This window comes from Daldinia loculata, assembly GCF_022478755.1.
Source record: "Daldinia loculata strain CBS 113971 unplaced genomic scaffold F4817scaffold_3, whole genome shotgun sequence".
NCBI classification, from domain to species: Eukaryota; Fungi; Ascomycota; class Sordariomycetes; order Xylariales; family Hypoxylaceae; genus Daldinia; species Daldinia loculata.
The window spans coordinates 249,021-276,857 of NW_026054857.1; the positions used below are offsets into that span (position 1 = coordinate 249,021).

Sequence of the window (27,837 nt, forward strand, 5' to 3'; positions counted from 1 at the left end):
TTTAATAACGTTTATAAAATAATAAAGCATGAAGTTTTCCAGCCACAAAGTCTTGTTTAACTCTCTGTGACTGTAGGTTGCTAGGTTTAGAATTCAAACGAAAAATGTATTCGGAGGTAAAGTATATAGTCCCGTGGACCCCTCTTATGATGCGATGCCAGATTGCCCCGCTGCCGCGCCTCCGTATCCGAATTAGTGGGGACACATCTCCGGGATCCGGCAATCTTTACCGGGATGCCGCCAGTTAGAAGTACGAATGTATCGGTACTCGTATCATTCACCACAATATCTAAAAAGACGTATTACATGCGCCGGAAGTGTCGGGGTCGTCAAATATGGCAAGGACTAGGACAATATACCGCCGCACATTTTATACGTTTACCTTGAGATGCCCTGAGCTCGGAAATTTATAGTTTTTTTCCTTTTAGCAGTAAGGGCATTTTGCCCTAAGGCAACTCCCTGGCACACAAGCTTATCCAAAAGACCTAGTAGGACAGTTCTAGATCAAGATGTAGTTGTGGCGCCGTACGCAGTGACTACCCAGACAGTAGACTTCAAATCAAGGCAAACTAATTTGCTTGACTCATCTAGTGTCCAATGGGCATCTAAGCATAAATGGATTTTGCCAGGATTGCTAGCATACTCAGCACAGTAAAGTTTGAAAAATGAGATAGCCCAGCTCTTTTGGTATAAGTTATGGTAAAGATTTGACACACTACCTAATATCAACCTAATAATTGCCTCACGGCCATTGGCAGATTTCGGGTCTCCTCCAAGACACAAAGACTAAGAAGCCAAGGTTTGGTGTAAATTGTGAAGATCGTACATGCATGGCTTCATGTTCCCCATGTTTCTTGCATAATGGAGAGTAGTCACACCGAATACATATACGAAGCATGGATCAAGGCGTGTATACCGTAAAGAGATCAGAATACAAAATCCACAATAGGTACCCGCACAGGGTACCTTAGCTACCTACTTGCCAAAAGGGTGTAAAGGTCGTACCGTCACCGGGCCAAAATATCGTATGTTGTAGCTTGAATACGAATGTTTTGATGATGTTTTGCTGTTTCGTTTATCCTAAGTACTGTGGTACTGCTATGCTATATTGTACTGTAGGTACAATGTAAACTTTATCTTGGGTGAGTTGCATTAATAATAGCAGGTGAAACAGGGTCAAACGGGAGGGCTAGAACCCTCGATAAACTGAATTTTGTTTTATCCCGTTTGATTATTGACCCGTGAATTTGCCGTTGCAGGAAAGGAAGGAACAGCGGTTGCCCCACTAGACCACAAAAAAATATACCTACCACACAACAGTCAGGTAGTACAAAAATTGATGTCACTTGTAGGCTGGTAGGATGGTTTTCTTGGATGGATAAGCATTGCCCCGCTTAACCTGCCGCCTGTGAATTTTCTCCTCTTGTACCCCTCCTTCCCACCTCTGCCCCGACAAATTTTCCTTTCCCTCGAAGCAAGAACAAGCTGGTCGTCGGTGGTTGCGACTTTGCACTGAAAGCTTCGTTTCTCTTCCTTTCTTACCACTTTTTACTATTCGATACTCTCTAGAAGAGTTCGCTGGTGATTTGTATCGACCGTGAAGTGCAATAAGGCCACTTCCATCGACACAAATCTCACCCCGCTTTCATCCATCACCAGTTGATTAGAAAAAAACAACACATAGCTGTTTTTTTCGCATCAATACCGCCAAGATGGTCAAGTAAGTCTCATCGCATTTACTTTAGCTATCATAATATAGCTTCATCTCATCTCATTCCATCGTCACCACTTTACGCGCCCAAGAAACCTCTTCTATTACCTTCAATGATGCCCAAAATCACCCCACCCGGAGATAAGCTTCCGTTACATCTTACATCCATCTACGGCCAGAGCTAACATGCGCTTCCGAATAGCTTCACGATCGACGAGATCAGGCTACTGATGGACAAGCCTACCAATGTCCGTAACATGTCCGTCATTGCCCACGTCGACCACGGCAAGTCTACCCTGACCGACTCTCTCTTGGCCAAAGCCGGTATCATCTCCACCGCGAAAGCTGGTGATGCCCGAGCTACGGATACGAGAGCAGACGAACAGGAACGTGGTATTACTATCAAGTCTACTGCCATCTCCCTGTACGGCAACCTACCCAACGACGATGATCTAAAGGACATCGTTGGCCAGAAGGCCGATGGCCGAGATTTCTTGATCAACCTGATCGACTCGCCTGGTCACGTTGATTTCTCTTCCGAAGTTACCGCTGCCCTGCGTGTCACTGACGGTGCCCTCGTCGTCGTCGACACTATTGAGGGTGTCTGTGTCCAGACCGAGACTGTCTTGCGACAGGCTCTTGCTGAGCGAATCAAGCCTGTTATCATCATCAACAAGGTCGACCGTGCTCTTCTCGAGCTGCAGGTCTCCAAGGAGGATCTTTACCAGTCCTTCTCCCGAACAATTGAGTCGGTTAACGTCATCATCTCCACATACCTTGACAAGTCCCTAGGTGACATCCAGGTCTACCCCGAGAAGGGTACTGTCGCTTTCGGTTCCGGTCTCCACGGCTGGGCTTTCACCATCCGTCAATTCGCCGTCCGATACGCCAAGAAGTTCGGTGTTGACCGAAACAAGATGATGGAGCGTCTATGGGTAAGTTCGATTACTGAAATTGTGTATCTTTCTCTCTGCCTCGTACACTACTAACTGATTAACCAGGGTGACAACTACTTCAACGCTGCTACCAAGAAGTGGACCACCAAGGGAACTCACGATGGCAAGCCTCTAGAGCGTGCCTTCAACCAGTTCATTCTAGACCCTATCTTCAAGATCTTCGCGGCTGTGAACCACGCCAAGAAGGACGAGATCAACACCCTACTCTCCAAGCTCGACCTCAAGCTTACTGCTGAGGACAGGGATAAGGAGGGCAAACAGCTCCTCAAGGCTGTCATGCGAACTTTCCTTCCCGCTGCTGACTCTCTCTTGGAAATGATGATTCTTCACCTGCCCTCTCCCGTCACTGCCCAGAAGTACCGTGTCGAGACTCTGTACGAGGGTCCCCCCGATGACGAGGCCGCCATTGGTATCCGAGACTGTGATCCTAAGGGTCCCCTTATGCTTTACGTCTCCAAGATGGTGCCGACCTCCGATAAGGGCCGTTTCTACGCTTTTGGTCGTGTCTTCTCCGGTACCGTCCGATCCGGTCTCAAGGTCCGCATCCAGGGTCCCAACTACACCCCTGGAAAGAAGGAGGACTTGTTCGTCAAGGCTATCCAGCGTACTGTTCTGATGATGGGCGGCAAGGTCGAGCCCATTGACGACATGCCTGCTGGTAACATCGTCGGTCTGGTCGGTATCGACCAGTTCCTACTCAAGTCTGGTACTCTTACCACTCTGGAAACTGCCCACAACCTCAAGGTCATGAAGTTCTCCGTCTCCCCTGTTGTCCAGCGATCCGTCCAGGTCAAGAACGCTCAGGATCTTCCCAAGCTTGTCGAAGGTCTTAAGCGTCTGTCTAAGTCTGACCCTTGTGTCTTGACTACGACTTCCGAGTCTGGCGAGCACGTTGTTGCTGGTGCTGGTGAGCTGCACCTTGAGATTTGCTTGAAGGATCTCGAGGAGGACCACGCTGGTGTTCCTCTTATCATCTCCGACCCCGTTGTCCAGTACCGAGAGACCGTTGCTGGCAAGTCCAGCATGACTGCTCTGTCCAAGTCCCCCAACAAGCACAACCGTCTGTACATGGTTGCTGAGCCGATTGACGAGGAGCTTGCCAAGACGATCGAGGAGGGTAAGATCGGACCTCGTGACGATTTCAAGGCCCGTGCCCGTATCCTAGCTGACGACTTCGGCTGGGATGTCACCGATGCCCGAAAGATTTGGTGCTTCGGTCCCGATACTGTCGGCGCCAACTTGCTAGTTGACCAGACCAAGGCCGTTCAGTACCTCAACGAAATCAAGGACTCTGTCGTCTCCGGTTTCCAGTGGGCTACCCGTGAAGGACCCGTTGCCGAGGAGCCGATGCGAGCCATCCGATTCAACATCCTCGATGTTACCCTCCACGCCGATGCTATCCACCGTGGTGGTGGCCAGATTATCCCCACTGCCCGACGTGTTCTGTACGCTGCTACGCTGCTTGCTGAACCCGCTCTCATGGAGCCTGTCTACTTGGTAGAAATCCAGGTCCCCGAGCAGGCCATGGGTGGTGTCTACGGTGTCCTTACCCGAAGAAGAGGTCACGTCTTCAACGAGGAGCAACGTCCTGGTACTCCTCTCTTCACAATCAAGGCCTACCTGCCCATCATGGAGTCTTTCGGCTTCAACGGCGATCTCCGACAAGCCACTTCCGGCCAGGCTTTCCCTCAACTCGTCTTCGACCACTGGCAATTACTACCCGGTGGATCTCCCCTCGACAGGACCACAAAGGTCGGACAAATCGTCGAGACCATGCGAAAGCGCAAGGGTATCAAGGTCGAAGTACCGGATGTCAACAACGTAAGTGAAAACCTTTCAATTCATGAAGTCTGCCATATGCTAACAACGAACAATAGTACTACGACAAGCTATAAACAGGTTCCCTCGATGCTCTATAGACTACGACCTAGTGCCATTATTGGCGGATATCATGAGACGGCTCGGATCGTTTTTAGTTGGGTCCGTCGCATGGATATAATATGCGGCCTTTCATCAAAGGGTCGGAAAGGAATGACCTGCGGCCGTGGATACAGAAAAGCTATGCAAAGGCACTGAGGGCGGAACTTTCATTAGCTGTGGTACATCTGGTTTGCTTGTAACTTTCGACACAAATGAGATGAAGAATTTAGATGATTTTGATGTATTTTGATGTATTTTGCGATTTGTAAAGTGATGATAAGCATCTTCTTTGGTGTGTGATTTGATAACAACCCCTTAACTCATGGCTGCTTCTACCTGGATTATAGCCCTATCTTACAACTCTCAGCCAAGTATAGAAATACAAACAACCCAAGAGGACGTTAATATACATTACATGTCGAACATCTACCGTACTTGAATTATTAAAGCCAAGTTTCGCATATCTCGGGGGCTATGCTATGCAAATGATAGCATAAAGGTAACCCCTATTCACCTAAGGTATCTGATGTACCTATTGTATGGGATAGATATCTGTACGCTACTATTTATACTCGAGGATGGAAAGGTAACCGTCTCTAATAAAAGAAGGCATGTTATGCACGAACGAACTTCTTTAGGAATAATCTGCGTGTTTTGTTCAATAACTACATACCTGTAGGCAATTTATCTCCCTGAAACCTGTACGTCTTATACATCACGACATAGAATATAACTATTATGATGGAGAGTTTTCAAAATATATATTTATATTTCCTAATGAGCTGTCTTATAGGCCTAGGCTATCTACGCCTAGAATACCAACTTTGATTAACTATAGGCACTTGGGTACCTGAGTATATATATATATATTGTCCCCCCGACTCCTATTCCCCATTTCCGAAACGAACAAAATTATTTTCTCTATTGCGCCCTGCTATGCCATGCATGCTGATTAAAAGAAAACGACGACGGTATTTCCCGTCTCCACCTCTCCTGTTGTATAATACATTCTCATTGCTTATTATCTTCTCCCTTCTCTTTTCTTCTCTCCTACGACGACCCAAGAATCTTCGCATACGCATCCTCGACTTCACCTGCTAGCTCTAGCAGCGAGACAATGACAATCTGATGTGTAAGATTCGGTAGCCGATCTCGATGTAAACCAATCCACTCCAGCGGTGGCGTTGCCTCGCCCATGTCCCTGAGCTGCGGCGTTTCGATAACGGGTGGTTCGAGGGCCACATATTCGTACTTGGACTGCGGAACATTGACTTCGGCCGTGATCTTCTGCCTTTCACCACCTTCCTTGCGCTCTTGCTCTGCCTCGGGAACCCCAGTCACTTTGATGGCGGACATGGCTGGGATCTCGCGGCCCCAGGTCTGCGCGAGGGCCTTGGTGTGGTTCGCCCACATGCCGCGGATGAAGCTGATGCGCGAGTAGTTCCATCCCACTTCCACCTTGCCCTCGAAGGAGCTCTTGAATATGTACTCGATGGTGCGGGATTCCGGGCTCTGAGATGTCTGCATCATAGCTTCGACCTTGGGAACCTTTAGGATAGTGCCGCCTCTTGACCCCGTGGCGCTTGCGACTACGTCTTCTACTGAGATCTCGCTGACTGCCTTGGGCGCCTCGACTCTACGTACACCTGCGAGACCTATGCGCAGTTGTCCGAGAGTCATGCCCAGGATACTATGAATACGTTTATCTTGCATGCTCGCGGCGAATCTTGCCTGTGCATTAAGAGCCTCTAGTTTGAAGACTTGGTGATCTGAGAATGTGCTGGGGAAGATGCCGAGATTAACTGCTTTTAGCGTCACCACCACATCCGTATTAAGGGATATAGGAGACTTCACGTCGGACTTGTCGGTGTGCGGTTTGCTTGGGATGATCTGTTGAGCAGACGGTTGGTTCGTGATTGATTTCCGTTTCATGAACTTCTCGATATCTCGCAACGACGTCTCGTAACTTGCCTTTCTCTCCTGTATAAGCTTCTGGATAGCTTGCCATAAGGCAACGCCTTGAGCTGCCGATGTAGTGGTGCCGAATACTTGTACGGCTTCTCCATCAAGAATCGCCACAAGTCTGTCACCAGAGGCCGTTCTCTCCTCACGCACATTGTACATAAGGAATTCCATAGTCGTAATGTCTGCGACTAGGAACGCTTGATAGTCGAATGCAGTTTTAAGTCTGAACTGGCTGAAACTGATTGAAGCTTGGATCCTCGGCGTTTCGTTCAGTGCCTGCTCGCGTTCTGGCCATTCGATGGACGTGCGTAGTTTGAATTTCTGGAGAGCAACAAATCCACTCAGTCGACCGGTGCAATCCACGCCGATCTTTTCAAACCCTAGACAGAGATTTTGCTCCCAATCCGAAGTTTTCTTTGACGAAACCCAGAACTCGGATATGGCGAACTTAGACTTGCCGAGGGATTGTCCGAGGTCGACAACAACATTCAGGGCTTCAATTGAAATGGTAGCTGTCCACGGGAATGCTGCTGTAGCGGCAACTTGCTGGTATCTTTGTACAAGATGCCCTTGCGCAATTGTTTCTGTCGTTACCGTCGCAACAGGTGCTGCTGTACCTTGCCGAACTTCCCCTGGAATCCAGATCTCTCGGAAGAGTAGGAAGTCTTGAAGCTGCTTGGCATTGATCGCCACCTCCATCGGGCTGACCTTCAAAATGGCGGAGAGACCACTTGTACCACTAACATGCTTACTATTCATCAACGAGAGCACGATAGACTCGACTTGGAAGCTACCCGTAGACTCTCGCGAGTATACGTGTTGCACAGACGTATGGAACCCGCTGAAAGTACCTGAGATGGCGAAGAAGTTGCCTTGCTCTACCGCGTGGACAGTATTCATCGTAATATAGATATCGTCGAAGCGGGCCGTAGCGGCAACACGGCCGATGGGTTGACAACTGAAAGTAAACTCTTGTTGACAAATGCGTAGACCCAAATTTAGCTTCACACGTCCTAATACGGCGCTCGGATCAGCTGTGAGAATATTGTCTTCATTATTAGACTTTGGTTTGTCGTCGCTGTTAGATTTCGATTTAACAGAATCTTCACTCGGCATTGGTGGTGATACTGGTGATTCGGGCGTATCGTCACCTACAACCTCTTTGATGCTGGAAGTAATATCCATGATAAGAGGGACGATAGTTGGGTAGAGAATGTTACGTGATGGATCGACTTTCACCTCTCCATATAGGGTTGGGTCTTCTTGGCCGTTATCTCTATATTCTGTCTTCCAGGCCAGGCCTGGGGTACGAAGCACCATGCTGCTGCCGGTTTCGTCTGTACTAAACTGGCCATACTTGCCAGCTAATGCGGGACGATCTCGCGAGCCACTGGGTTCGTCTGAGGATTTTTTCCCAGTGAGGTGTACCACAGCTCCGGCAAAGTCGGCATCAATCAGAAGTGATTCCAATCTCCTGCTCCCAAATAATGAGCGTCTCGTCTCCACAGTCTGGTCTGGTCGGGAGACCTCCTTCTCTGGCATAACTATTGGGGCCCAGTGCTCCGAAGCTCGTTGAACATTCTTTGCCGACAGGCTAATCGAGTCCTGGAGATGTGCTGCCGGAACGATGAAAGCGGAGGTCAACCGTAAATCTAACGATTTACCTACTGCCTGGAAGGCTAACCGGCGGGCGTCTGCCGTCGAGACGAAGGCAATATTGAATATTACCTCTGGCAGGAGCGCTGAATTTAGAGAGCGCAAAGACTTGTCCTGGCCTGGCGGAACCATTTGTAGTTGGAAATCCTCGATAGTTAGCTTCGCCGAGTTCTTCTTGCGCGTAGCGAATTCGATTCGTTTAAAGGATAAGACTAGGTCCTCTTGGCCAATTGTCGGTTGATTTAGAGTAGAGATAAGCCAACAGAATTGTATATTCCGTATCTCAAAGGAGTACATAATCGAGGAAAGGAACGAATCTAATATATCGCTTTCCGTGTCCTGCTCTTCGTCGTTAATAGCGATACGGGGCTTCGACTGCCTCAACTTCCGTAAGTATTCTAGTTCGCGTGACGTGTCGAGGTCTTTGATCTTGTCACCCATGTAGCCAAGCACGTCTACGAATGTCGACACGGTATCCGACGACAGGTTCACCTCGAATCCGTTGGACTTGAAGTCGAAAGATCTCAACTCTATCCCGTCTTCAGATTCGCGGCTTGTGGCGGTGATTAACGCGCCAAGGGAGAGGTTGCCGCAAGATCTCATACTTTCCTCGGAGCCTTTCTCAATGTTGAACATTATCTGGTGAAGGTTGATATGTATCTCGGGGTTCTCTAATATTGGGCCCCCATCTATCTTGTTAGTGAGCTGTATTTGCACGGCATCTAAGCAAAACGATAGACGCGCATATGGTTCTGTGTCTGATTTGATCCGTGCATTACCCCATATCTCAAGACCCGCAAGGCTACCATGAACAGAGTATGTAAGCTTCGAATTGCTAGATACTGGCGAAGATGGCTTTTCGGGCTCGATTCTGGGAGAGCCGAAGACTTCGTTGACATGTTCTTTTATAATTCTGCCTTGCTCTTGAAGATCGTTGATAGCATTTGAAATTTCGGGTCTATTGAGTGCGGTAAGCAAGCTATAGACAGCCGAAGCGTCTAATTTGACAAGTTCCAGTGACGCCAGTACCGTGATTGAGTGCTCCCCTGGAGCCATGTGACTGGTTATACGACCATTTGTCGGGGGGATTTGTAGCAAGGAGATACTACGTGGTGTATTATTGACTTCGATTTCTATGTTGTGTGAGTTTTCCTTCACATCAAAGTCCAGTATGACCTCTCTACCAAAGTTAGCGGCCATATTCGCTCGCGCTACGATACCGGAAATGGTATAAGTAAGAGACCGTAGCAAGGGTAGCGAGATGGTATATGAGTCTAGAAACATAGCCAAATTGACTTGGATCGTTGAGAGTCGTCCTGCTGCTGTACGCTTCTCCTGTTCGGGATCGGGTTCGGGAGATGAAGGGAATCTCTGCCCCAGAGCATATAGCTGTGCAACTTCATCTTTTACTAGTAAGTCCAAAACCTCGGCCAACACGATTGGATCCTGCTTCACAATAAACTCGAGATCTTGGCTACTAGCCGCTGACCTAATAGTATGTGTCGAGGACTGTCCGTTAAACTGTACTTCATGTGCAATAATGACGCTTGGGCGTTGAAGTCGTGCAGTGCCGAGCACCTGTGAATGGCTCTTAATCCTTGTAGAAACTGAATCGAAGCCTAGTATGAGATTTGAACTTGTAGTACCCTGTGCGCTACTAGTTGTAAGGATTGAAAGCTTGAGCTCAGAGCTTTGCAGTCTGGTACTCAAGTTAATAGTTTCCAGGGAGATTGCACCTTCTCCCAGTACAAATACCACATGGAGTGGGCGAGGCGACACGCGTTTAGCTATGTCCTGTTGCTTGGGTGGCGGTTCTTCGGATACTAAAGACTCTGAATTCTTGTAGAGTCTTAATATGTCATCTGCGAGTTCACAAAGCTCCCAGTTAGCCTTGAGACCAGCTTCGCTGCAGTACACGTTTACAAGTGTCAGGGGCTCTCCAATATCGGCAGGTTTCTCATCGATTGCTTCGATGCTATTACTTCTCTCTTGGATCCTTAGGGTGAGATCTATTATAATAGCCTCGTTCTGTTTCGGTCCAGGGTCAAGCAGAAATTGAATTTCTTGTATCCTTGCTACGACCATCATAGGAATTCGTTTAGATGTATCAGTTTTAGGCTTGGATATCTCGCCAAAAATGTTATTCAAGAGCACTGCATGCCTCGGATCCTCAAGATCCCAGCTGCGCCATCGCTCGAAAGCTGTCGTGACTTGTTGTCTCATGTCGGCAGGACACTGCGAAAACCCAAATAGACAATCTCGTCTTAGGTTTTCTTTAGTATCGCCATCTAGAGCGGTCCACACTTGGCGTAACCGTGTAACTAGTTTCCAAGAATCGTAGGTTCTGAGGTGCTTGGAAGCCGTCCGTAGGATAGCCGAGGGTCGAATGACAAAAGAAGCGTCGCTCGCATTATGCCCTTTACTTATAACATGGTACGTGAATTGTTTCGAGCGTTCGTCTGCAACTGAAAGGGTTTCCGAGAAAAGTTTTCCCGTTTCTGATGCAAGCACATTCGTTCGATGAATCAGCGAAGCGAGATATTCCACTTTGCTCGATGACGAAGACGCTTGTATAGCACCTACATCTGCATCAATATAATTCACCTCTTTCGTACCCATGGACACCATAACTCTCTCTATCTTGGCTAATATGGCAGCTTGCGTCTGGTCTAGGGTTGCAAGTCTCTCGGCGGCCGAGACCTGCAATGAAGCAAGTCGGAAATGGAAAGATAACCGAGAATCTCCATTGCCATCGGCCACGTCGGCTGGCAGTCCGGATCGAGTAGCGAGCACGAGTTGTTTGAACGACACATCATACTGATCTTGCGGCTCTTGTGATGGATCAGTAGAATCGGCATTAGAACAGTTCAAGAAGCGCAAGTTTGCTTGCGGCAACCGCACGACGAAATCAGTAATAGTCCCGTTTACTTGTTCTTGTTTTTGTGTATCAAATATGTCTGTCACCGTTCCTATGTGGAGAGTATCAAGAATGTCCTCCGGGTCGGAAGGTGGTAAGGCTCGTATCAAAGACGCTATGCATCGCAGAGATGGAGCGTTAAGGAAGACAGTTATTCCGGAAGGAAGCTCAAGGAGCAAGCTCTGGTGAGCACAATTCTGATTTAGTTGGTCAGGGGGTAGGCTGTCTAAGCTAAAACCTGAAGAGTCTAGAGTGTCGTTTTCGTCCTCTTCAATACTGTGAAATGTCGCTTCTTTGGTGTCTGGTCTGACGTTCAGTAGAGGAAATGAAGGGGCATAGTATTGGCTTGAAAAGGTTATGCTGCTATGTGGCGGCTCTCTCTTATCCCCGGGGTCACCATAGGCGCTAAAGTGCCCTGAGTATTCGCGGGAGTGAATGGCTTGTTTAGATTCGCTATCTCTGAATGGCACAGAATTCAGGGCTGTACGGCCGGAAGCCCGGGATCGTTGTGCGGTCCTAATAGAGCCTGGTCGTAGAATGCTCCCACTGTACGAGCTGGCTAACGAGAGGAATGAGCTCTTATGGCGAAGTCTGGCAGAGCGATTCGAGGAGCCTAAAGATGATATTGATATAGACGCTTTGTCGGCAACAGATCTAGAAAGAGCTGGCTGGGGAACCGGGGGAACGCTTTGCGCTGGATTGTCGACATGATCGGACGCGAAGTCATTCGGAAGGCCTGGAAGTAGCAAAAAGCCTGCCCGATGCGTTCGTTGGTCATGGCGGCGTATAAGTTCCTGTTGTAATAGCCTCTCCTGTGCAAAGTCATACTTGCGCCCAATAAGTGCAAAATGTACATTTGTTCGGAGGAAGACGTCCGTATCAACATGAGAACGGGGCCGTGACCTATGTCTTGTTGCCGATTCCGAGTTAACGCAAGCAATCTCGAGATTGGGTACCTTTATATCTGCACGTCTTGAGTAGTGTGTCCGCGCCCAGTCATTGAATTGAACATCGACTGTCGCAGTGGAAAACAAGAACGCTGCCTCATCCACATGTACCCAGACTTGAACTGACTCAACGAAGACACGCAAAAATGTTACATCATACACCACGATAGATGAAAGGGGAATCAACGCGTTCTCGTCGTCATCAAGCGTAAAGCCAAATGCTTTCCCTGCTCTTATGAGAGTGGTCAGAAAATCGGTTGAACAATCCCCAGTGACGGGTCCAGCTTTTAGGTCCCAATTACAGAGATAGGTTGGCTCAATAGGTGGTAAGCCAAATAAACGGTGCCCATGGATATCTAAACCATCGATGAAGAGCTGAGTGCTCGGTATAGCACTCATTGGGCTAGTGCCGCCTTCTTCCTCGCCCCCGAGGGAAAGACTTAGGGGACTAATAGATAGATCAAGATCCATATAATAATTGGTGAATCGAAGATCAAGGGCTAGAGAGGCAGCCTCGATTGGAATATAACGCTTTGCAGAGTACATGTTAGCAGGCAGAAAAAGCCTAGGGTCGTCAGCGCGGATGCTCAGTATCACATCTAGATCATTTGATTTCTTATGCGGAGGACGATCCTCAGGCTGAGCATCTGGATCAGCTCCTTTGGCCCGTAATGCTTCTTGGTGCTCATCCAGTGTCTTGAAATGGATGTTGTCGCCAAAATAATTGTCCTTCATTTGTAGGAAATAACGAACAAGGAAGCCATAGATGCGGGCAGTGAGGGACTGGCCGGAGACATCGAGGACAAGCGTGTCGGTATTTGCAGCTGAAGTCGTTGCATTATAATTATAATTTCCTTGGATAGTCAGACTTTCAAGGTGTCCTATGTCTTTCGAAGCTAAGAACGTCGCTTGAGTATTCCATGGTGGCACGTGTAAGCCGAGGCGTAGAGGGTCGGCCGTAACTTTGAAAGGTATCGCATTTTTCGTGGGACGATAGCTATCTAATGGTATGGATGTGTCTACCACCAGGCGGGGGCTGCATAGGACCAGATACGTGTTCTCCTCGAAGTTGATTGGATCGTTGACGATATTCACATCGTTGACGTTGAGATAAAGCTTCAGATTGAGAAGTCGCAAGTTAATGAGGTATCTAAAAGGAGTGAATAGAAGGTATTCGGCCGGTGGCCCGCTCCCCCAGTCGTCTATGAGGTCAATGAGCAGAAATATATGATCTCTCAGAATGAAAAGCTCGAGCCCGTCACCCTCGATGTCAAAACGCCAAGTACGGAGGCCATTCCATTTCAGAGGCGTAGACAAGTCACAGGAAATCTGCTGGCGCCCAGATCGCCACAAGAGCCCATGGTTTACGCTAGTCGAGACTTCAGTTGCGGGAAGATCGATTTTTAGAGTGTTCGTATATCCGGTTGACCTGGCTAGCATATCCATATCATACGAGATAGTAGCATTTGCCGCAACCTTGATGTCGAGCCACCCAATCGGACGTTGTTCTGCGGCTGTAGTTGCAGTAGACTTTCGATTCCTACCTCTTTCGCGTCGATTACCCTGCTTGTGATGCTGCCTCAACGTGAGAGCCTCGTTTTTCCACTTCCAATTCTTGGAATCTTCACGGGTAGGAACTCGTAATATAACCTCTTCATCAATTTGTAAATAGAAATTAAACCGTGTAGGTACACGGTCCGCGCCGAATGGTAGCCTCTGAGCAGGAGTTGCATCCTTGCATAAACCTGGGAAAAATACCTTCTGAAGTTCGGCTCGTTGTCTGTCTGCCCACGGCCCGTAATTTATTGTGCCGCCGCTCAAAGACAGATTAATCGCCCAGGCCGGCGCGGTGGTTCCATTGATATCATCCGATACACTATCTTCGCCCTTTGATGAATATACTGTGCCACGTGGTGCAACTTTTCCAGGAACATCCCAGAGTATTGTTAACGTCCCCTTGGGGCTGTCAACCACCGGATTCACCTTGGCATACTCGACCGACGACCATCGAAGTCTATCATCGTCATCGTCGTCATTGAGATACCGGGAAAGCCCTTGCCATTGGTTTGAGCCTGGTATGCGGGTTTCATTAGGGCCATCTTCATCTTGAGAATTTGCCGAAAAGGATTCGACAGACTTCCGCCAATATGGAACCATATTCCGCAATTGCCCAACCACTTTGCGGCGTTGTCTCCGAAAGAATGGTCTTTGGGGTACAGGACTAGTGGCTTTTGCGACTTGTTCGTCCTTGACAGCCCTAGCGAGTTGCTCTTCCTTAAACCCGTCATTTTCCCTCATTTCAAGTACTGGGTTGTCAAAATGTATCTTGAAAAGCTGTCGATAGGGATCCGGAGTCTGACAATCGCTCGCATCAACTTCTCCTGACAGCCCCTTAGACTTTATAATAAGAATGGCCTTAGTATTCTCATTTCCCATGACAAGGGCTGCCTTCTCGCATCTGAAATGAATTGGGAGTAACTGCAATACTTGAGGTAAGTCTCCCTTGCCCGCCGTTTCAAAGTCACCATCAGAGGTAGAAGTAGATTTGAAGGCCCTCCGGGGGCGGGCCTCAAGACCGTCCTTCTCATCAATATATTCTTGCCTAGCTCCTTCGACATGCTCGGTCTTCTCATGAGACTTGCGAAGCCGCTGTCGTGGCCTAGCCGAGCTATTCGCTAGGCCCTCGGTTCGGTCTAGTGTATCATCATGCTTAGACAGAGGGGACACAGACATTGCTTCAAGCATGGAGTCGTAGGCGGCGCTACGGTTATAAACGAACCACTCGATCCCAGAAACGACGACATTGACACGACAGGGGAGTTCGGCTTGTTTCCTAGTATCCGACGTAACACCGTCTCCGGACTCCTTATTCTTTTTGCCGTCACTCAGCCCAACATCGCGTACCCTGCGCAGCCAGTACGACCAGGTAATATGTCCATTCTGAATAAAGATAGTCTCATTATTTCCATGATATCGAAGGCCTGTAAAGAAGATACGGCCACCAAGCAGTGACCATTGTATCGCTTGTATGTCGATATAGATCCGGTATCGATGCCAGGTATAGGTGCGGATAAAGTAGGAGACGATGGAGGCAAAGGCTCTATTAAAGTATAGTAGGAAGAAGATTGCACTGTAGATGAGTTGAGTATAGAAATAAGAGGGAATCGCATACGGTTAAAGATAACTTACAGTAAACCGCAGACTATGATATAAGCTAGGAATTGACTTCGCCAAGTTAGTAGGAGATATCTCTAAACTCCATCTCCAGGTGGAAAGGTAAAAACATACGCTTTAAAGTCGCGCCAGCCCACGGTGTTAGCCATGTCAACTCCAGAACTCCCCAACTCCCCAATGCACCCCCTACGATTTGCGACACCTAAGTTCTCTCCACTATCCTAACCTCAGAAGACATCGAGCCCCATATCGTAATTGTTGACTAAGTTGTGGCGTCTCCAGAGAGGCGCGTAGGCAAGTATATCGTTCGGGTACTTGACAGGGCGACGACAGCACGACAGCAAAGTTGCGAGGTTGCGAGGTTGCGAATATCGTCAATTGGTTGAAAGGTTGATCGAATTCGGGTATGTACATGGATGTAAGTAGTGTAATTGGAGGTACTATTGTACAACATTAAAACCCGGGCTAGATTCGCTGCATGACGCGTGACGGACAAGGATAGCCGCAGCACTTGAGATGAGTTAGAGGTACTTAAGTCGATCCACATATTGGTCCATTGAACTTAAGCCGTTTAACCCGTACTAATCGATAAGGCATGCATCCACACAAGCTGCATAAGCGTTGCATGGAATTAATTGAGCGGGTACGTACCCAGGTAGCCCCCCCAGGTAAGGTGCTAGGTTAGGGTCATCGATGCATGCTTCGAAAGCCTTAATCAAATAACATTTCTCAGTTCCCAAAACCCTCCACTTTCATCATTAAACCTCCGCTTACAACACCTCGAATTTCGAACATGTGCTACTTCGAAATTCTTGTCCTTTGAGTAGGCAGTGTCCCATTCCGGTGACGCGTAGGTCTCAAACCGCCAATATGGCTGGCGGTACCGGCCAGAAGTTCACCACTGCTACGACAGTTATTGCTGGTGTCTTCTCTTTGGCAGCCACCTTGATGTCTATGGTGTAAGATCCAACTGTCTGCTTATCTCTCTTTTAGTTAAGATGGCAATGCTGATATGTTACTAAAACAGCTCGATATGGCTTCAATTGTATGCCCATCCTACATTCCTAGTCGTACTGTACAATAAGTTAAACGCGTATACAGAAAGAATTACCGGAAGCCTCTCTTGCAGCGATACGTCGTACGGATATTATTGATGTGAGAACAATTTAAGTATAACATTGTACACCTCTAATATTGCTCAGGGTTCCCATCTATTCGATAAGCTCGTGGGTTAGTATGGTGTCGTTGACCGCGGCAGCGTTTCTAGCTCCTATAAGGGATATATACGAGGTATGAATGCGACTCTATCTATAAACTCCTAAATTATGAATACTGGTCTAACTTGCTAGCAAAAAGGCCTTCACCATCTACACTTTCTTCCAACTCCTAATCAACTACCTCGATGGCGAACGAGCCCTTATAATAATGACCCATGGCCGCGCTCCTGTGCATCACCTGTGGCCATTAAACCACATCTTCCCGAAAGTCGATATTTCCGACCCATACACATTCCTTGCTATAAAGCGAGGAATTCTCCAATACGCATGGCTTAAGCCCATCCTAGCTCTTGCAACGATTATCATGAAAGCAACAGGTATATATCAGGAGGGGTATATTGGGCTTTCTTCAGGCTACTTATGGAGTGGCATCATATACAACATCAGTGTTACTGTCAGTCTGTACTCGCTTGGGCTGTTCTGGGTCTGCATGCACAATGACCTAGTACCCTTCCGACCTGTGCCCAAGTTTTTATGCATCAAGCTCATCATCTTCGCTTCCTACTGGCAAGGATTTTTTCTTTCTATCCTAGTTTGGCTTGGGGCCATTCCGGACGATGTTCAGGGTTATACTTCGGACAATCTAGCAGCTGCCATCCAAGATGCTTTGATCTGTTGTGAGATGCCCGCGTTCGCCGTGGCTCATTGGTACGCTTTCTCTTGGCATGATTACGCCGATAACACACTCTCGTCGGCCAGATTACCCGTCAAGTATGCGGCGAGAGATGCCTTTGGTATTCTTGATCTTATTGAGGATTCCAAGCAAACATTTAGTGGGGACCAATACAGCTACAGGCTATTTGATTCTAGTGGAAAAGTTATCGCACACGAAGACTCAAGCTCCCGATTTGCAAGACTGAAAGATGGGATGAGATATAAGCGGGGAGGCGAGGCGAAGTACTGGATTCCTAAACCTGGAGAAGTTAGAGGGGAGCTAAGTGCGAATACGCCGCTCTTAAATTCCAACGGAGGACCGAGTGGTGCCGGTGATCCAGCGCCGAAGTATAACCACGGCTCTACCGACGAATCTACATTAGATCCCGATGATGAGAGCCTCTACAGCAGGGCCCGAGAGTTAGAGTTTGGGGATTGGAATGTAAGTTCGATTTACATGTTTATTGACGCATTACTTATATCGTTTCAGTATCCTGTCATCACCGCAAACGTGCCAACAAGAGAGCGCTGGCTCTCGAGGCATCCAGATGTGTATCAATCGCGTACTGGAGCTTGGCATTCAACTCGATCTCGCTCATCCGAGAGCCTCAGCAACAGGCCCCCGGCAACAACAGCCTCAAGTACCGAAACTATAACAAGCAAAAAGAAGAAAGGCAAGCAGAAACGAACTAAGCATACACCTAAGCCTCCCCCAGAACCAACGGCTACCGCTGCTAAGGAATCCCAGTCGAAAGGCCCGCTCGGTGCCCCCATACTATCAACCTCCGATCCTCAAATTTTAGAAGAGGAGGCCGAGGAGGAAGATCTGACGTTCAAAGTAGGAGAGCCGACACCTGACGAAGTAACCCCTGAAGGGCAGGAAAGCAACCAATGGGGTAATGATGGGGCGGAGCATGATGCAACCAGTCCAGTATTTAGCCCCGGAAACGAGGACGAGTTCCGGAATGTTTGGGGTAGCGACCGTTTGTGATTTGTATAGTACTTTTTTGCGCCGTTATTAGATACCCTGGAGTTCATACTACGCGGCTGTTTTTATATCGGTAGGTATATAGAGGGCATATTACACCATTAAAATCAGTTCCAATATTATCATTCTAACCGTCGAGTACTTTCTCTACCTATTCCCTGACCTAGAAACAGCTTAGCTTTAAAGATACCAATATGAAAGACCAAGTGATACGATCTGCTAATGAAGCTGAACGGTAATATCATCCATCTAACTCTCACACCCGCACAAACTCCCACCGCGAAGCCTTCGCCACCGTATTAGTCTCAAATAACTTGCCGTCCGTGTCCTCGGTGCTCATCGCCATCAATATCCACCAATGAATCGCAAAAATATTACATCCCCCAGCCTCGCGGGGTCGGATAAGCAATCGCTCCCACACACCCGGACTCCGCTTCTTAGCCCGAAATCCGCCCCAGCCGTCTCGTCCTAAATAGACCCCCGACACCGTCTCCCGGAAGTACAACCACCCGTCGTGGCTCTCGCTGCAGTGCCATCGCCAGCCCCCGTCTACGTCGGCGTCGGTTCGTAGGACTAGTTCTCCGCCGGAAAGGGTCACGGCCTTGCCCGTGTCCATGTGCCGGATCATGTATGTCTCGCCTGCTTCGGGCGCGGACCCGATACCCCCGTATGTGGAGAAGGGTGCGGGGAGGGGGATGGCGGCGAGGTTGGATGGTGATGTTGTGTGTGTGGGCGTGTAGACGCCGGTTGTGCCGCTGAGCGAGCTTGTGTCGCTTTGGGTTCTTCTTGTCCAGGCGTCCATTGAGGTTAGTTTGGACATGGGGAGGTAGTGTCGTATTCCGTATCTAGGTAGTAATAGTTCGTCTAGTCGCGTGTCTAATGCTTGAAGTTTACGCGGTATCTTGGTTGTGGTAGTAAGATACGTGAGAAAGTAGTGTTGATCGTGTTTGTCGAGTGTCTCGCGGCTATGGCTGTTAGGCAACTTGCGTCGAAGGCAGATTCCACAAAACTAGATCTGCAGGTATCCGAGTACAGCCAATCACTGGTACCTATATACATTTATGATAGGTCAGGTTTTTCGATGCGGCCGATAGCCATGACCGACGTTCCACGAGATCGGATAAACTTGTCGTATCAAAATAAATAACGCGGTTTTAATGACAGACTGAAACTAACTGGGGAACTATACGGTGAGCTAGAGATGTCTCATATGGGATAATTGGCTAGGAACGAAAGGTTTGGGTCTGTAAGCGCCGTCTTTCATCGGTTTTACTTTTACGTCGTATATTACAAACGGAGTACTTCCAGCTCTTCTATTATGTTACACCTTGCGTATGACTGACATACTGTTGTAGAAATTATTGCAATTCACACCAAAACGTCCCTAAAAAGAGGGCATAGGCACAGTCAAGCTCCCCTAGTCTTCATTCTCGGATACTCTAAAGCTGTCCCTTAACAGCTTCCCGTTAGATGATAACCTAGGACCTCTACCTACAAACCGCCAATGCTCTAGTACGCTGGGCAGTACTTTAGTAGAGAAAACAGTACCCTAAGCACAATCTTAGAAAAGGTATGCACAGGACCTACGGGACTAACACAAGTAGCTGCGAGATCTTTATCCAGCCGTTTATACTAAATAAATAATAGACTACCATATGGCTTATCAATAAGAAATTACCTACAGTTTTAACAACATAGTATACCCTTCTCAAGCCCATCAGTAGGTAGTTTATAGACAGTGATACACTAAGAGATATCTACAGACTACCATAGACTCCCGGAAGATGATAATACCTCGAGGTCAGGCGAAATTCGGGACAAACTGTAACTTAAACCCCCCCGCCTGGTAGATTGAGAACACAACAGCTCCGTAGGCAGATCAAATTAGCAACGGAGATACCAAAGTTATCGAGGCAGGTTTGCACAAAAAGCACCCAGAAAGCACCAACGAGACCTCACGACGCCTAGAGCTCTTACAAACCGACAAATTAGTTACGGATACTACAATTCACATAGTTATCAATAAACATCATGGTCCTCGGGAGGATATTACATCCAATTCCAAGATCGCCTAAGAGGCCTTAAGATACAAGTAGCAGAGATGGAATAAAACTCCTAAATATACTGAAATACAAAGCTATCAGAATACTGGTAACTCTGAACTTTCCATTTTATGAAAATACTTGAAAATGAGAATATATGGCTAGAAAAGAGACCGTCTAATTTAGGAGCTAATATTCCCGGCGATATGTATAGAAAACTAGAATCGCCGGCTAGAATCCTTAGGACTATTCTCCTTCGTTTTTATTAGACAATAGAGCGTTATAGAATTCTCCGTAACTCGTAACCTAGTTAGCCCGCCTTAGGTAGCGTTTCTATAAATCTACATAATAGTTAACTTCCAACCGGTGTCTCACATTCAAACTTATCACAAAGCATAACCCAATTCGGAGGAGCTGTAGTGTCAAGCGACAATACTAGACTCGGTAGTTGAAACACGGCATTAAAGCATTTGACTCCAAGCTCTAGCCGATATTTATGGATGGATAAACATGCGTATATACACACCAGTTTCCCATATATACAAGAATCAAATTTCTCGCGTGTCATAGCTAGATACACTCTAAACCCGCCGGCCCTCTAACCTCCTCATATTGATCATGAACTACCCCTACGACTCCGTAGCCGGACTCGGCGGCGCATCTCCAGTCGCCCAATCAGCCGGTTCCGACCCCAGTACAAAGTCCAGTGTGCCGCCCTTCGCAAAAACATCCTCCCACGCGACCCACGCCTTATCCCAGCTCTTGCCGTTAACCTTGAGCGACTGGACGTAGTAAGACTGAGCGTCACCTCCTTCTGTGTTAATCTGCAGCTTATTCCCACCACCGAGGTCGATAGTCAGGTCCTTGAACCACGGGGATCCGATGAGGAAGGTAGTTTGGCCCGTCATGGGGTATAGACCAATAATGGACCACAACAGCCACGACTCCATAGCACCCGCATCCGAGTTCCCCGGAAGTCCGCCGGGCGTTGGTGCGTAGTAGCTATCGGCAACGTACCGGCTATGCTTGACGCTGAGGTCCTGGCGGCCGACGTAATTGAACAGGTATGGCGACGTGAAGCTAGGCTCGTTACCTGGGTTGAAAAGTGTGTGGTTGAACTGCGAGTTACCGGAGCTGACGCCACCCTCGAAGAACTTCTCCAGACGCGCGGTGAATTTGTCCTTACCACCCGATAGCTCGACCAGCTTGTTGATATCGTGGTGCGCGTTGAACGAGTACTCTATTGGGAGCGCCTCGTAGTAGTCGTCGCCCCAGTAGCATCCGCCGCAGCTGAGCGGGTCCTGGTCCTTGAAGTTGCCGTCCTCGTCGATCGGACCCAGGAAGCCCTTGAATCCCAATGCTTCTAGGTCCGGGTTCCATTGGTTGCGCCAGTTGCGAGAGCGGTTAAGGTATTTCTGCGCCTCTTCGTCCTTTCCTAGGCCCTTGGCTACTTGGTAGAGACCGAAGTCGTTTCCGGCACTGTAGGTAGTTAGTCTAATTTCTTACTAATACATAGGATTGAGGCATTGCCTACTATTCGATGGCTCGGCTGACGGAGCGCTTGTATTTTGTGGTAATGTATCCGCGATCTATCCAATCGGGCAGTGCACCTCGTCCTTCCTTAGTAGAGGCAGTCTTGTCTCTGGGATCGTTGTTGTTTGGCGGCACCGTCTCGGCATCTGTGACCATAGCGGAGAATGCGTCGTCCCAGTTGATAGCACCGCGAACTCCCTTTACATAAGCGTCTGCAAGGATATTGTCTGCGTTGGAGCCTCCTTGAGTTGCACCGTTGAAGAATGAGGATCTCGCGTCAGGTAAGAAGCCGTCATGTCTCCATATATCAACTAGAGAACGAATGAATTCCTCGTATACAACAGGCTGTAGGATATGCAAAAGAGAGGTTGTGCACCGGAACTGCGACTGGTTAGATTCTAGATGCCGACGATCTGGAGAGTGCAACTTACTGTGTCCCAGAACGTGAAAATGTCATCATAGTAAGGCTCGCTCGATGACCAGAGCGGATTCTCTCCCGTCTTGTTGCTGGGAATAATGGACATGTGATAGAGAGACGAGTAAAGAAGCTGAAGTCTGGTTGTGTTAGAGACATCCGTTGTGGTGACCTTGGATAAAATTTGGCTGCTCCAAGCTGCCTTAACGTCGTGTTCTAAGGTTTCTCGAGATGTCCCGACAGGAATCTCTCTATTGACATTTTCACAAGCCTGTTCAGGTGAAATAAATGATACTCCTACCCTTGAGGTGACATTCGTGCTGTCAAAGGTGAAGACGGCGCCCAATCGGGCATCAGAGTCTTGCTCAGAAGCATCGCTGTAGTCTACCAACTCGTCACCTGTTGAGTCCTTACCCAAGAACGTCTTAAAAGTTGCTGACTGGTCAAAATAGCCACAGAAATGAACAGTCCACTTCGGGGCGCGGTTCCAACCCTAGGGAAAGTTAACTTAAATCGGTGTCTGCCTATTGGCTTCGATAAACATACATTATCATAAGAACCAGATCCTTGGTAACGAACACCGTCATCTGTCTTGGATACCGAAATGTTGCCGCCCAAATAGTTTTGACCTAAACCTTGACCCCTGAAAGATGGAAGAACATGAGAAACATCGACGATGACATTTGTACCGTCTGCGTCGTCCGGGAATTGGTATTGGAATAGGCCGGCTTTGCCAGTTGCTCCTAGTTCCACGGTTATACCATTTGATTGACTTGACTTGTAATAGCCGAGTCTCGCATCATCTGCCTTGCTTCGGCTGATGCCCTGGTCGGTCAATGGGTTGTCAATTGAGCCCACCACGGGTAACTGGCTAACAACTCCGTATTTAGGCGCGCCGCCCGTGCCGCTCTCGTGCAATAAACTAAAGCCGGTGAAATTTCCGTTGGACTGGTATCCCGAATAGCTGTCGGATCCGGTGTATAGATCAGGGCCTAGCTTTACCATCCCGAACGGTAAGCTAACCCCGGGAAAAGTGTTGCCTCCATTCACAGAGCCGGTCTTTAGTCGGAATTGTTAGTTCGGGGACGCGCTCGGAGTGTGTACTGATTTGGGTTACGTACAAATGGTAATACAAACTGACTCAGTTCTTGAACTTGGAACTCTTTAGCTTGAGCGAGCGTTAGGCCCAGCGCCATACCTGCGGGAACGCGCATTTTGTCGGATTGACCTGGACGTTGAAATTGATCGACAAAGTCCAATATCGATACGAATAGATATCGCAACATCAGGAGACAAACATGCTAGAGTAGTCGCTGGGTAGAACTGAAAACTACACAAGTAATTCAAGAAAGAGGCCGTAAAGAATGTATAGTACTCAGTACGAAGAGTACGAATAGAATGAACGAATAGTAAAGCAGCTACCTAAACAGCATGACGTTCCTATTATGGCTCCTGATGACATAGATCCTAGGAGCTACCTAATTTTGGACTTATGGAACGGGGCAACCAAGCCACGGTTCCTGGAATCCTGGCGGACTAAGCTTGACTACCTAGTTTGACTAGGCTGCACATTTCTGCTGAGTAGGAGATAGGTAATTGCTGCAAATATAATGTTGAACCGGGTTCACGGAGAACCCTGTATCTGTCTCGTTTGTATTAGGTAGTATTATGAAAGGGGTGGAGCAGCTTTGACGAGGCGCAGCGAAGATCGCAACCTTGTCGTCTTGAAAAACCTTGTTGAAATACATAGGCTTGGCACCTGAGCATAGGGCTGCTGCTGCTGCTATTTCAATATGGCAACTTGTTGTACTTGATAGTCTAAACTATCAATCAGCTTGTTCTACTTCTAGACGACGTGTTAGTGACCTTGAAATCGATGCGCCAAGTAAGTAGTATAAAGTCTTGAAGATGACCTATTTTTCTTAGCATATATTTGAGTATCGAGTGCTGAGTGTCTTGTTATTGGGTGGCACGTGCTAGACTCTCTTTAGTACCTAGCATACACACCTCTCCGTCCCAACTCTTGTTAGGTTAAAGGATAGGATGGGCTTAATGCTAGTTTCTAGTTTCCGATTTCCGTTAACCTTGTAATCTGAACGTTTTGTTTGACGCCTTAGTCTCGTCCGGTCTTGTCCGGTCTCGTCCGGTCTCGTCACCCGAAGGATCGTGTTGTTCAAACTTCTGGTCCCTTAGTGTAAATCTAAAAGTGGTAGGTATCCCTTGCAATTTAATATGGTAGTATTGCATTGAATGTGGTGCAGTAGCTTGCTATACCCGGAGAGGCTCTTATCGACTAGTAATACAATAATAATCTACCAATCAAGGTGACTATATCGACCAGGTGTGTAGAGTCCGATATCCCGAATGCTAGCTCATAGAATTGTAAAGTTGCTATGAAATAGATGTTAAGCGCGGGACAAGACTTGTTAACTATAGGTAGGTACTTAACCTAGCTGACCTAGTGGTTAACTAAAAGGCATATTTGGTATTGGCCTATTAGTCACAAAGATGGGAAAAGATAGGATTGATGTATTTCTGGGAGTTTGCATTGTGCCATTGACATATGTTCAGCTGTTGAGTGAGTTCAGGTTTAATTGTCATTAGCGCTATTAGAATATCTCTTATAATGCTTAAACTCTCTTCATATAGAGATACTAGGGGTCCAAGTACTTCACAATGGGAGAGCCCTCAAGGACAGAAGGTACCTACCTCAAGCTGCTTTCAGCAACTCTTAGGTAAGCGACTACCTCAGATATCTACACGTATTTTCCGTGCCTGCACGGTTTGTATGTACCTATGTTGATGTTCAGGTGCGACCGCGGGGTAGCTTCCCCAATCTACATAATACGTACATTCCGATGTGTATCGTACCTTCTTTGCAACCCCACGGCGCTTGCTGTTTGATTCTAACCTTAGACCTTATGTACCTGCCTAAGTGGGGCGGCGACTTGAGACGAACTGGGAAGATCCCTTACCATCCCATCAATTAAAGCCCATCAATTAAAGCTCCCCACCATCTGTTTATCCTCCCAGGACCTAACTCCTACTTTCAAATTGTCGGGCCGATCAATTTTCCATAATCAAATCTTTTTGGACTCACCGCACGATTCTGCCATCTACTCGAACCTTGAGTGACGACATTGTCAATCCGACAAGATGGGCCGCAAGCCCAATCCTATAATCCTCGAGTACTTCGAGCGCGGCGCCAAATTGAACGACAACAGCAATCGATATCATCATACCTGCAAATCTTGTGGCGAGGATTTCCCTAAGGGTCGCATTGACAGCCTTACGAACCATTTAACCAAGAAGTGTCCCGCAATCTCTGAAGCCGACAGAGCTCACGCGTGTCTTACCCTACACGGTATCAGCAATGGCTCAAACAGACCAAGATTCGAAGGTCTTTTGCACACCGGTCCTAACCATGGCCCTTTTCCCAGCCATCTCCACGGCTCTTCTCCTGTGACCTCGCTCGAGCAATCCCAGAATCAGATCTGGACACCCCTAGAAACCCTTGCTGAAGTCTCTCGTCAGATTGAAGCCAATGAGAAGCACGACGATCATGTGCCGACTACGCAAGACCCTACAGCCGAAGCTGTTCAAACAACATTGGCCGCCGCCGTTGTGCCTATCACAGCTACCGCCAATTCTTTCGAGCTCCATGAGCAGTTCACTTTGGAGAACCCACCGACCAATCTGGACAGCCAGTCACATCGAGATATTAAGGGTATGGCCTCAAGTCGAGTTATAGCGATAAAGATGTACGTTGACAAATAATTTCTTTAGATATCGATGTATTGCATAAGCCCCTCACCGCAGAGGACAGGCTGAGGCAGGCATTCGAAGCTAGAGCTATGTCGCCTACTCATTCTGCGTTGTCGGTAGCTGTAGCAGCAACAGCTCGTCTCAATCCGTCTCTGTTAGACCCTCAGCTCTTGACCGACGAAGCCATTCCCGAAACTCCTACCCACACCCAGTCTACGGAGATGCTGATTGACTACCCCCCTTCGCCTGAGAGACAGCACGCACCGCCGAACACGAATGAATCTGCCACTCCTTGGGACGGCATGACGTATATGCCTGAGGATATTCACGCCCCTGCAACAGTCAATGATCACGGTCAGCACTTGGTAGCAACTCTAAACAGGGGTGGCTTTCGCATGGATACAAGCAATACTCTCAATGGAGCCCGTCACCGCCATAGCCGGGCACGGTTCGACTCCGGTCGCCGAAAGGAGGTTCAGGAGATTCGTCGCATTGGAGCATGCATTCGCTGTCGCATTTTACGCAAGACGTGCTCGAAGGGTACACCGTGCAATGCCTGTAAGAAAGTTCTTGCACCTCGAATTTGGCGCACCGGATGTGTGCGAACCAAGCTCTCAGAGCATATCAACCTGTACTCAGCCGGGGTACAGGTTGTAATGGCTCAAAAGAGGATTAATGGTTACAAGTCTAGCCACAATTTACAGAACGCAGGCATCACCCTTGAAGTCTCTCACTTCCCGGAGACTGGACACAAGGTCGTCTTCCAAGTTTTACAGGGAACTTCCAAAGAGAAGGACAACGGGTTTCCCTGCGATGGTAGCCCTGGCCCGGTGATATTGCTTGACAACAACGAGGATATTCCGGGAAAGGTTGAGGCCTATATGCGTGAAACTCTTAACGAGTTCATCCGCCGTGAGCCGTCTCATTATGTACGAGTCACCTTGGATGTGGCTATCATGGTCGCAAACAGTACCAATGACGAACTGCTCAAGAGGTCTCTGGAATTATGGGGAATTGTTGAGATGATGGACAGAGAGCGCCAATGGACAATGTTGGCAAAGTCTTCTAAGGAGGACGTCAAGGACTATTTGATCAAGGATGATTCCGACTGCGAAGCTTATACCAATATTTGCATGCAGCTCACTGCGGCAGCTGAGCGAAAAGCATCCGCTGCTAGCAAAGTCCTACTGAATGGTATCCAGAAGCATCTGCAGGACGGTAAGGCTAAACTTGGCTTTCCCATGTTCCTGACTGTCATGCTCTTCCTCAACTGCATGGAGAAGACTACCTGGGCGTTTAAGGCGTGGGATGAGGAGAACCTTCGCCCTAAGTGGCCGCTGGAGAAGCCACCCAGCAGCTTCACGAACCAGGGACAGGAGTTGACTGAGCTGCTTAAAATGCTGCTAGTCATCCGACATATCCTTCCGAAGACCATGGCCATGAGCCCTGAGTCGCCCATTGTGGCTAATGAGAATGACCCGACGGTGCAGAACTATTTCCACAATCTCAATGTCACCACTGCTTACTTGGAGGCGCGTCGCGATCAGAACAACTTCCAGCCGACAGATTCACGATCTCTCGAGTTCTTATTCTGTGCGCCTCTCCTGCTCAACAACTAAGAGCCTCTCCTGGTCCTACATACTACTCTCTGTTATAGGACGCATTGCATTTCACACAATTCTTGTACAAACTTCTCAGTTGCCTATAGGCATCTAACGACTTTCATACGCGCGTTTCGGATATGCAGAATTCGATGAAAGGAAAATAGGAAACAAGCCATCACGATTCATGAATATAGACTCATGAGGTATATACGACTGTACGACTGCACGACTAATACAACTTGCCGACACTATGCGCGCTGTGTGCGCTGTGTTTTCACACACATATCTCCTGCAAAGTTCTCAGCACTTCCAT

General features: G+C 48.0%; 6 protein-coding genes across 6 annotated transcripts; 3 read left to right on the top strand and 3 right to left on the bottom strand.

The window, feature by feature from the left end:
• Positions 1–1,369: 1,369 nt before the first annotated feature.
• On the top strand, positions 1,370–5,142 carry F4817DRAFT_324486 (P-loop containing nucleoside triphosphate hydrolase protein). Its single transcript, XM_049301646.1, has 4 exons — positions 1,370–1,720; positions 1,914–2,646; positions 2,713–4,488; positions 4,545–5,142. Exons 1-4 carry the CDS (start codon positions 1,713–1,715, stop codon positions 4,560–4,562), a joined length of 2,535 nt encoding a protein of 844 aa, XP_049163158.1. The 5' UTR covers positions 1,370–1,712; the 3' UTR covers positions 4,563–5,142.
• Positions 5,143–5,264: 122 nt separating this feature from the next.
• F4817DRAFT_131061 (uncharacterized protein) lies at positions 5,265–15,661 on the bottom strand. The gene is made up of 3 exons (XM_049297750.1): positions 15,361–15,661; positions 15,262–15,297; positions 5,265–15,202 (listed from the first exon to the last, which is right to left on the bottom strand). The coding sequence occupies exons 1-3, from the start codon at positions 15,393–15,395 to the stop codon at positions 5,638–5,640; spliced, it is 9,636 nt and encodes a 3,211-aa protein (XP_049163159.1). The 5' UTR covers positions 15,396–15,661; the 3' UTR covers positions 5,265–5,637.
• A 260-nt stretch (positions 15,662–15,921) lies between these two features.
• Positions 15,922–18,265, top strand: F4817DRAFT_324489 (DUF300-domain-containing protein). Its single transcript, XM_049301647.1, has 6 exons — positions 15,922–16,205; positions 16,274–16,291; positions 16,348–16,401; positions 16,449–16,536; positions 16,603–17,619; positions 17,668–18,265. The coding sequence occupies exons 1-6, from the start codon at positions 16,117–16,119 to the stop codon at positions 18,166–18,168; spliced, it is 1,767 nt and encodes a 588-aa protein (XP_049163160.1). The 5' UTR covers positions 15,922–16,116; the 3' UTR covers positions 18,169–18,265.
• A 156-nt stretch (positions 18,266–18,421) lies between these two features.
• F4817DRAFT_311685 (uncharacterized protein) lies at positions 18,422–18,985 on the bottom strand (the record flags this gene model as incomplete). The annotated part of the gene is made up of 1 exon (XM_049300024.1): positions 18,422–18,985. One exon carries the CDS (start codon positions 18,983–18,985, stop codon positions 18,422–18,424), a length of 564 nt encoding a protein of 187 aa, XP_049163161.1.
• A 1,665-nt stretch (positions 18,986–20,650) lies between these two features.
• F4817DRAFT_131105 (glycoside hydrolase family 92 protein) lies at positions 20,651–23,577 on the bottom strand. Its single transcript, XM_049297751.1, has 5 exons — positions 23,277–23,577; positions 22,702–23,214; positions 22,172–22,648; positions 21,742–22,121; positions 20,651–21,686 (listed from the first exon to the last, which is right to left on the bottom strand). The coding sequence occupies exons 1-5, from the start codon at positions 23,439–23,441 to the stop codon at positions 20,837–20,839; spliced, it is 2,385 nt and encodes a 794-aa protein (XP_049163162.1). The 5' UTR covers positions 23,442–23,577; the 3' UTR covers positions 20,651–20,836.
• Positions 23,578–25,135: 1,558 nt separating this feature from the next.
• F4817DRAFT_131136 (uncharacterized protein) lies at positions 25,136–27,748 on the top strand. Its single transcript, XM_049297752.1, has 2 exons — positions 25,136–25,882; positions 25,942–27,748. Exons 1-2 carry the CDS (start codon positions 25,312–25,314, stop codon positions 27,537–27,539), a joined length of 2,169 nt encoding a protein of 722 aa, XP_049163163.1. The 5' UTR covers positions 25,136–25,311; the 3' UTR covers positions 27,540–27,748.
• The last annotated feature ends 89 nt before the right edge of the window (positions 27,749–27,837 follow it).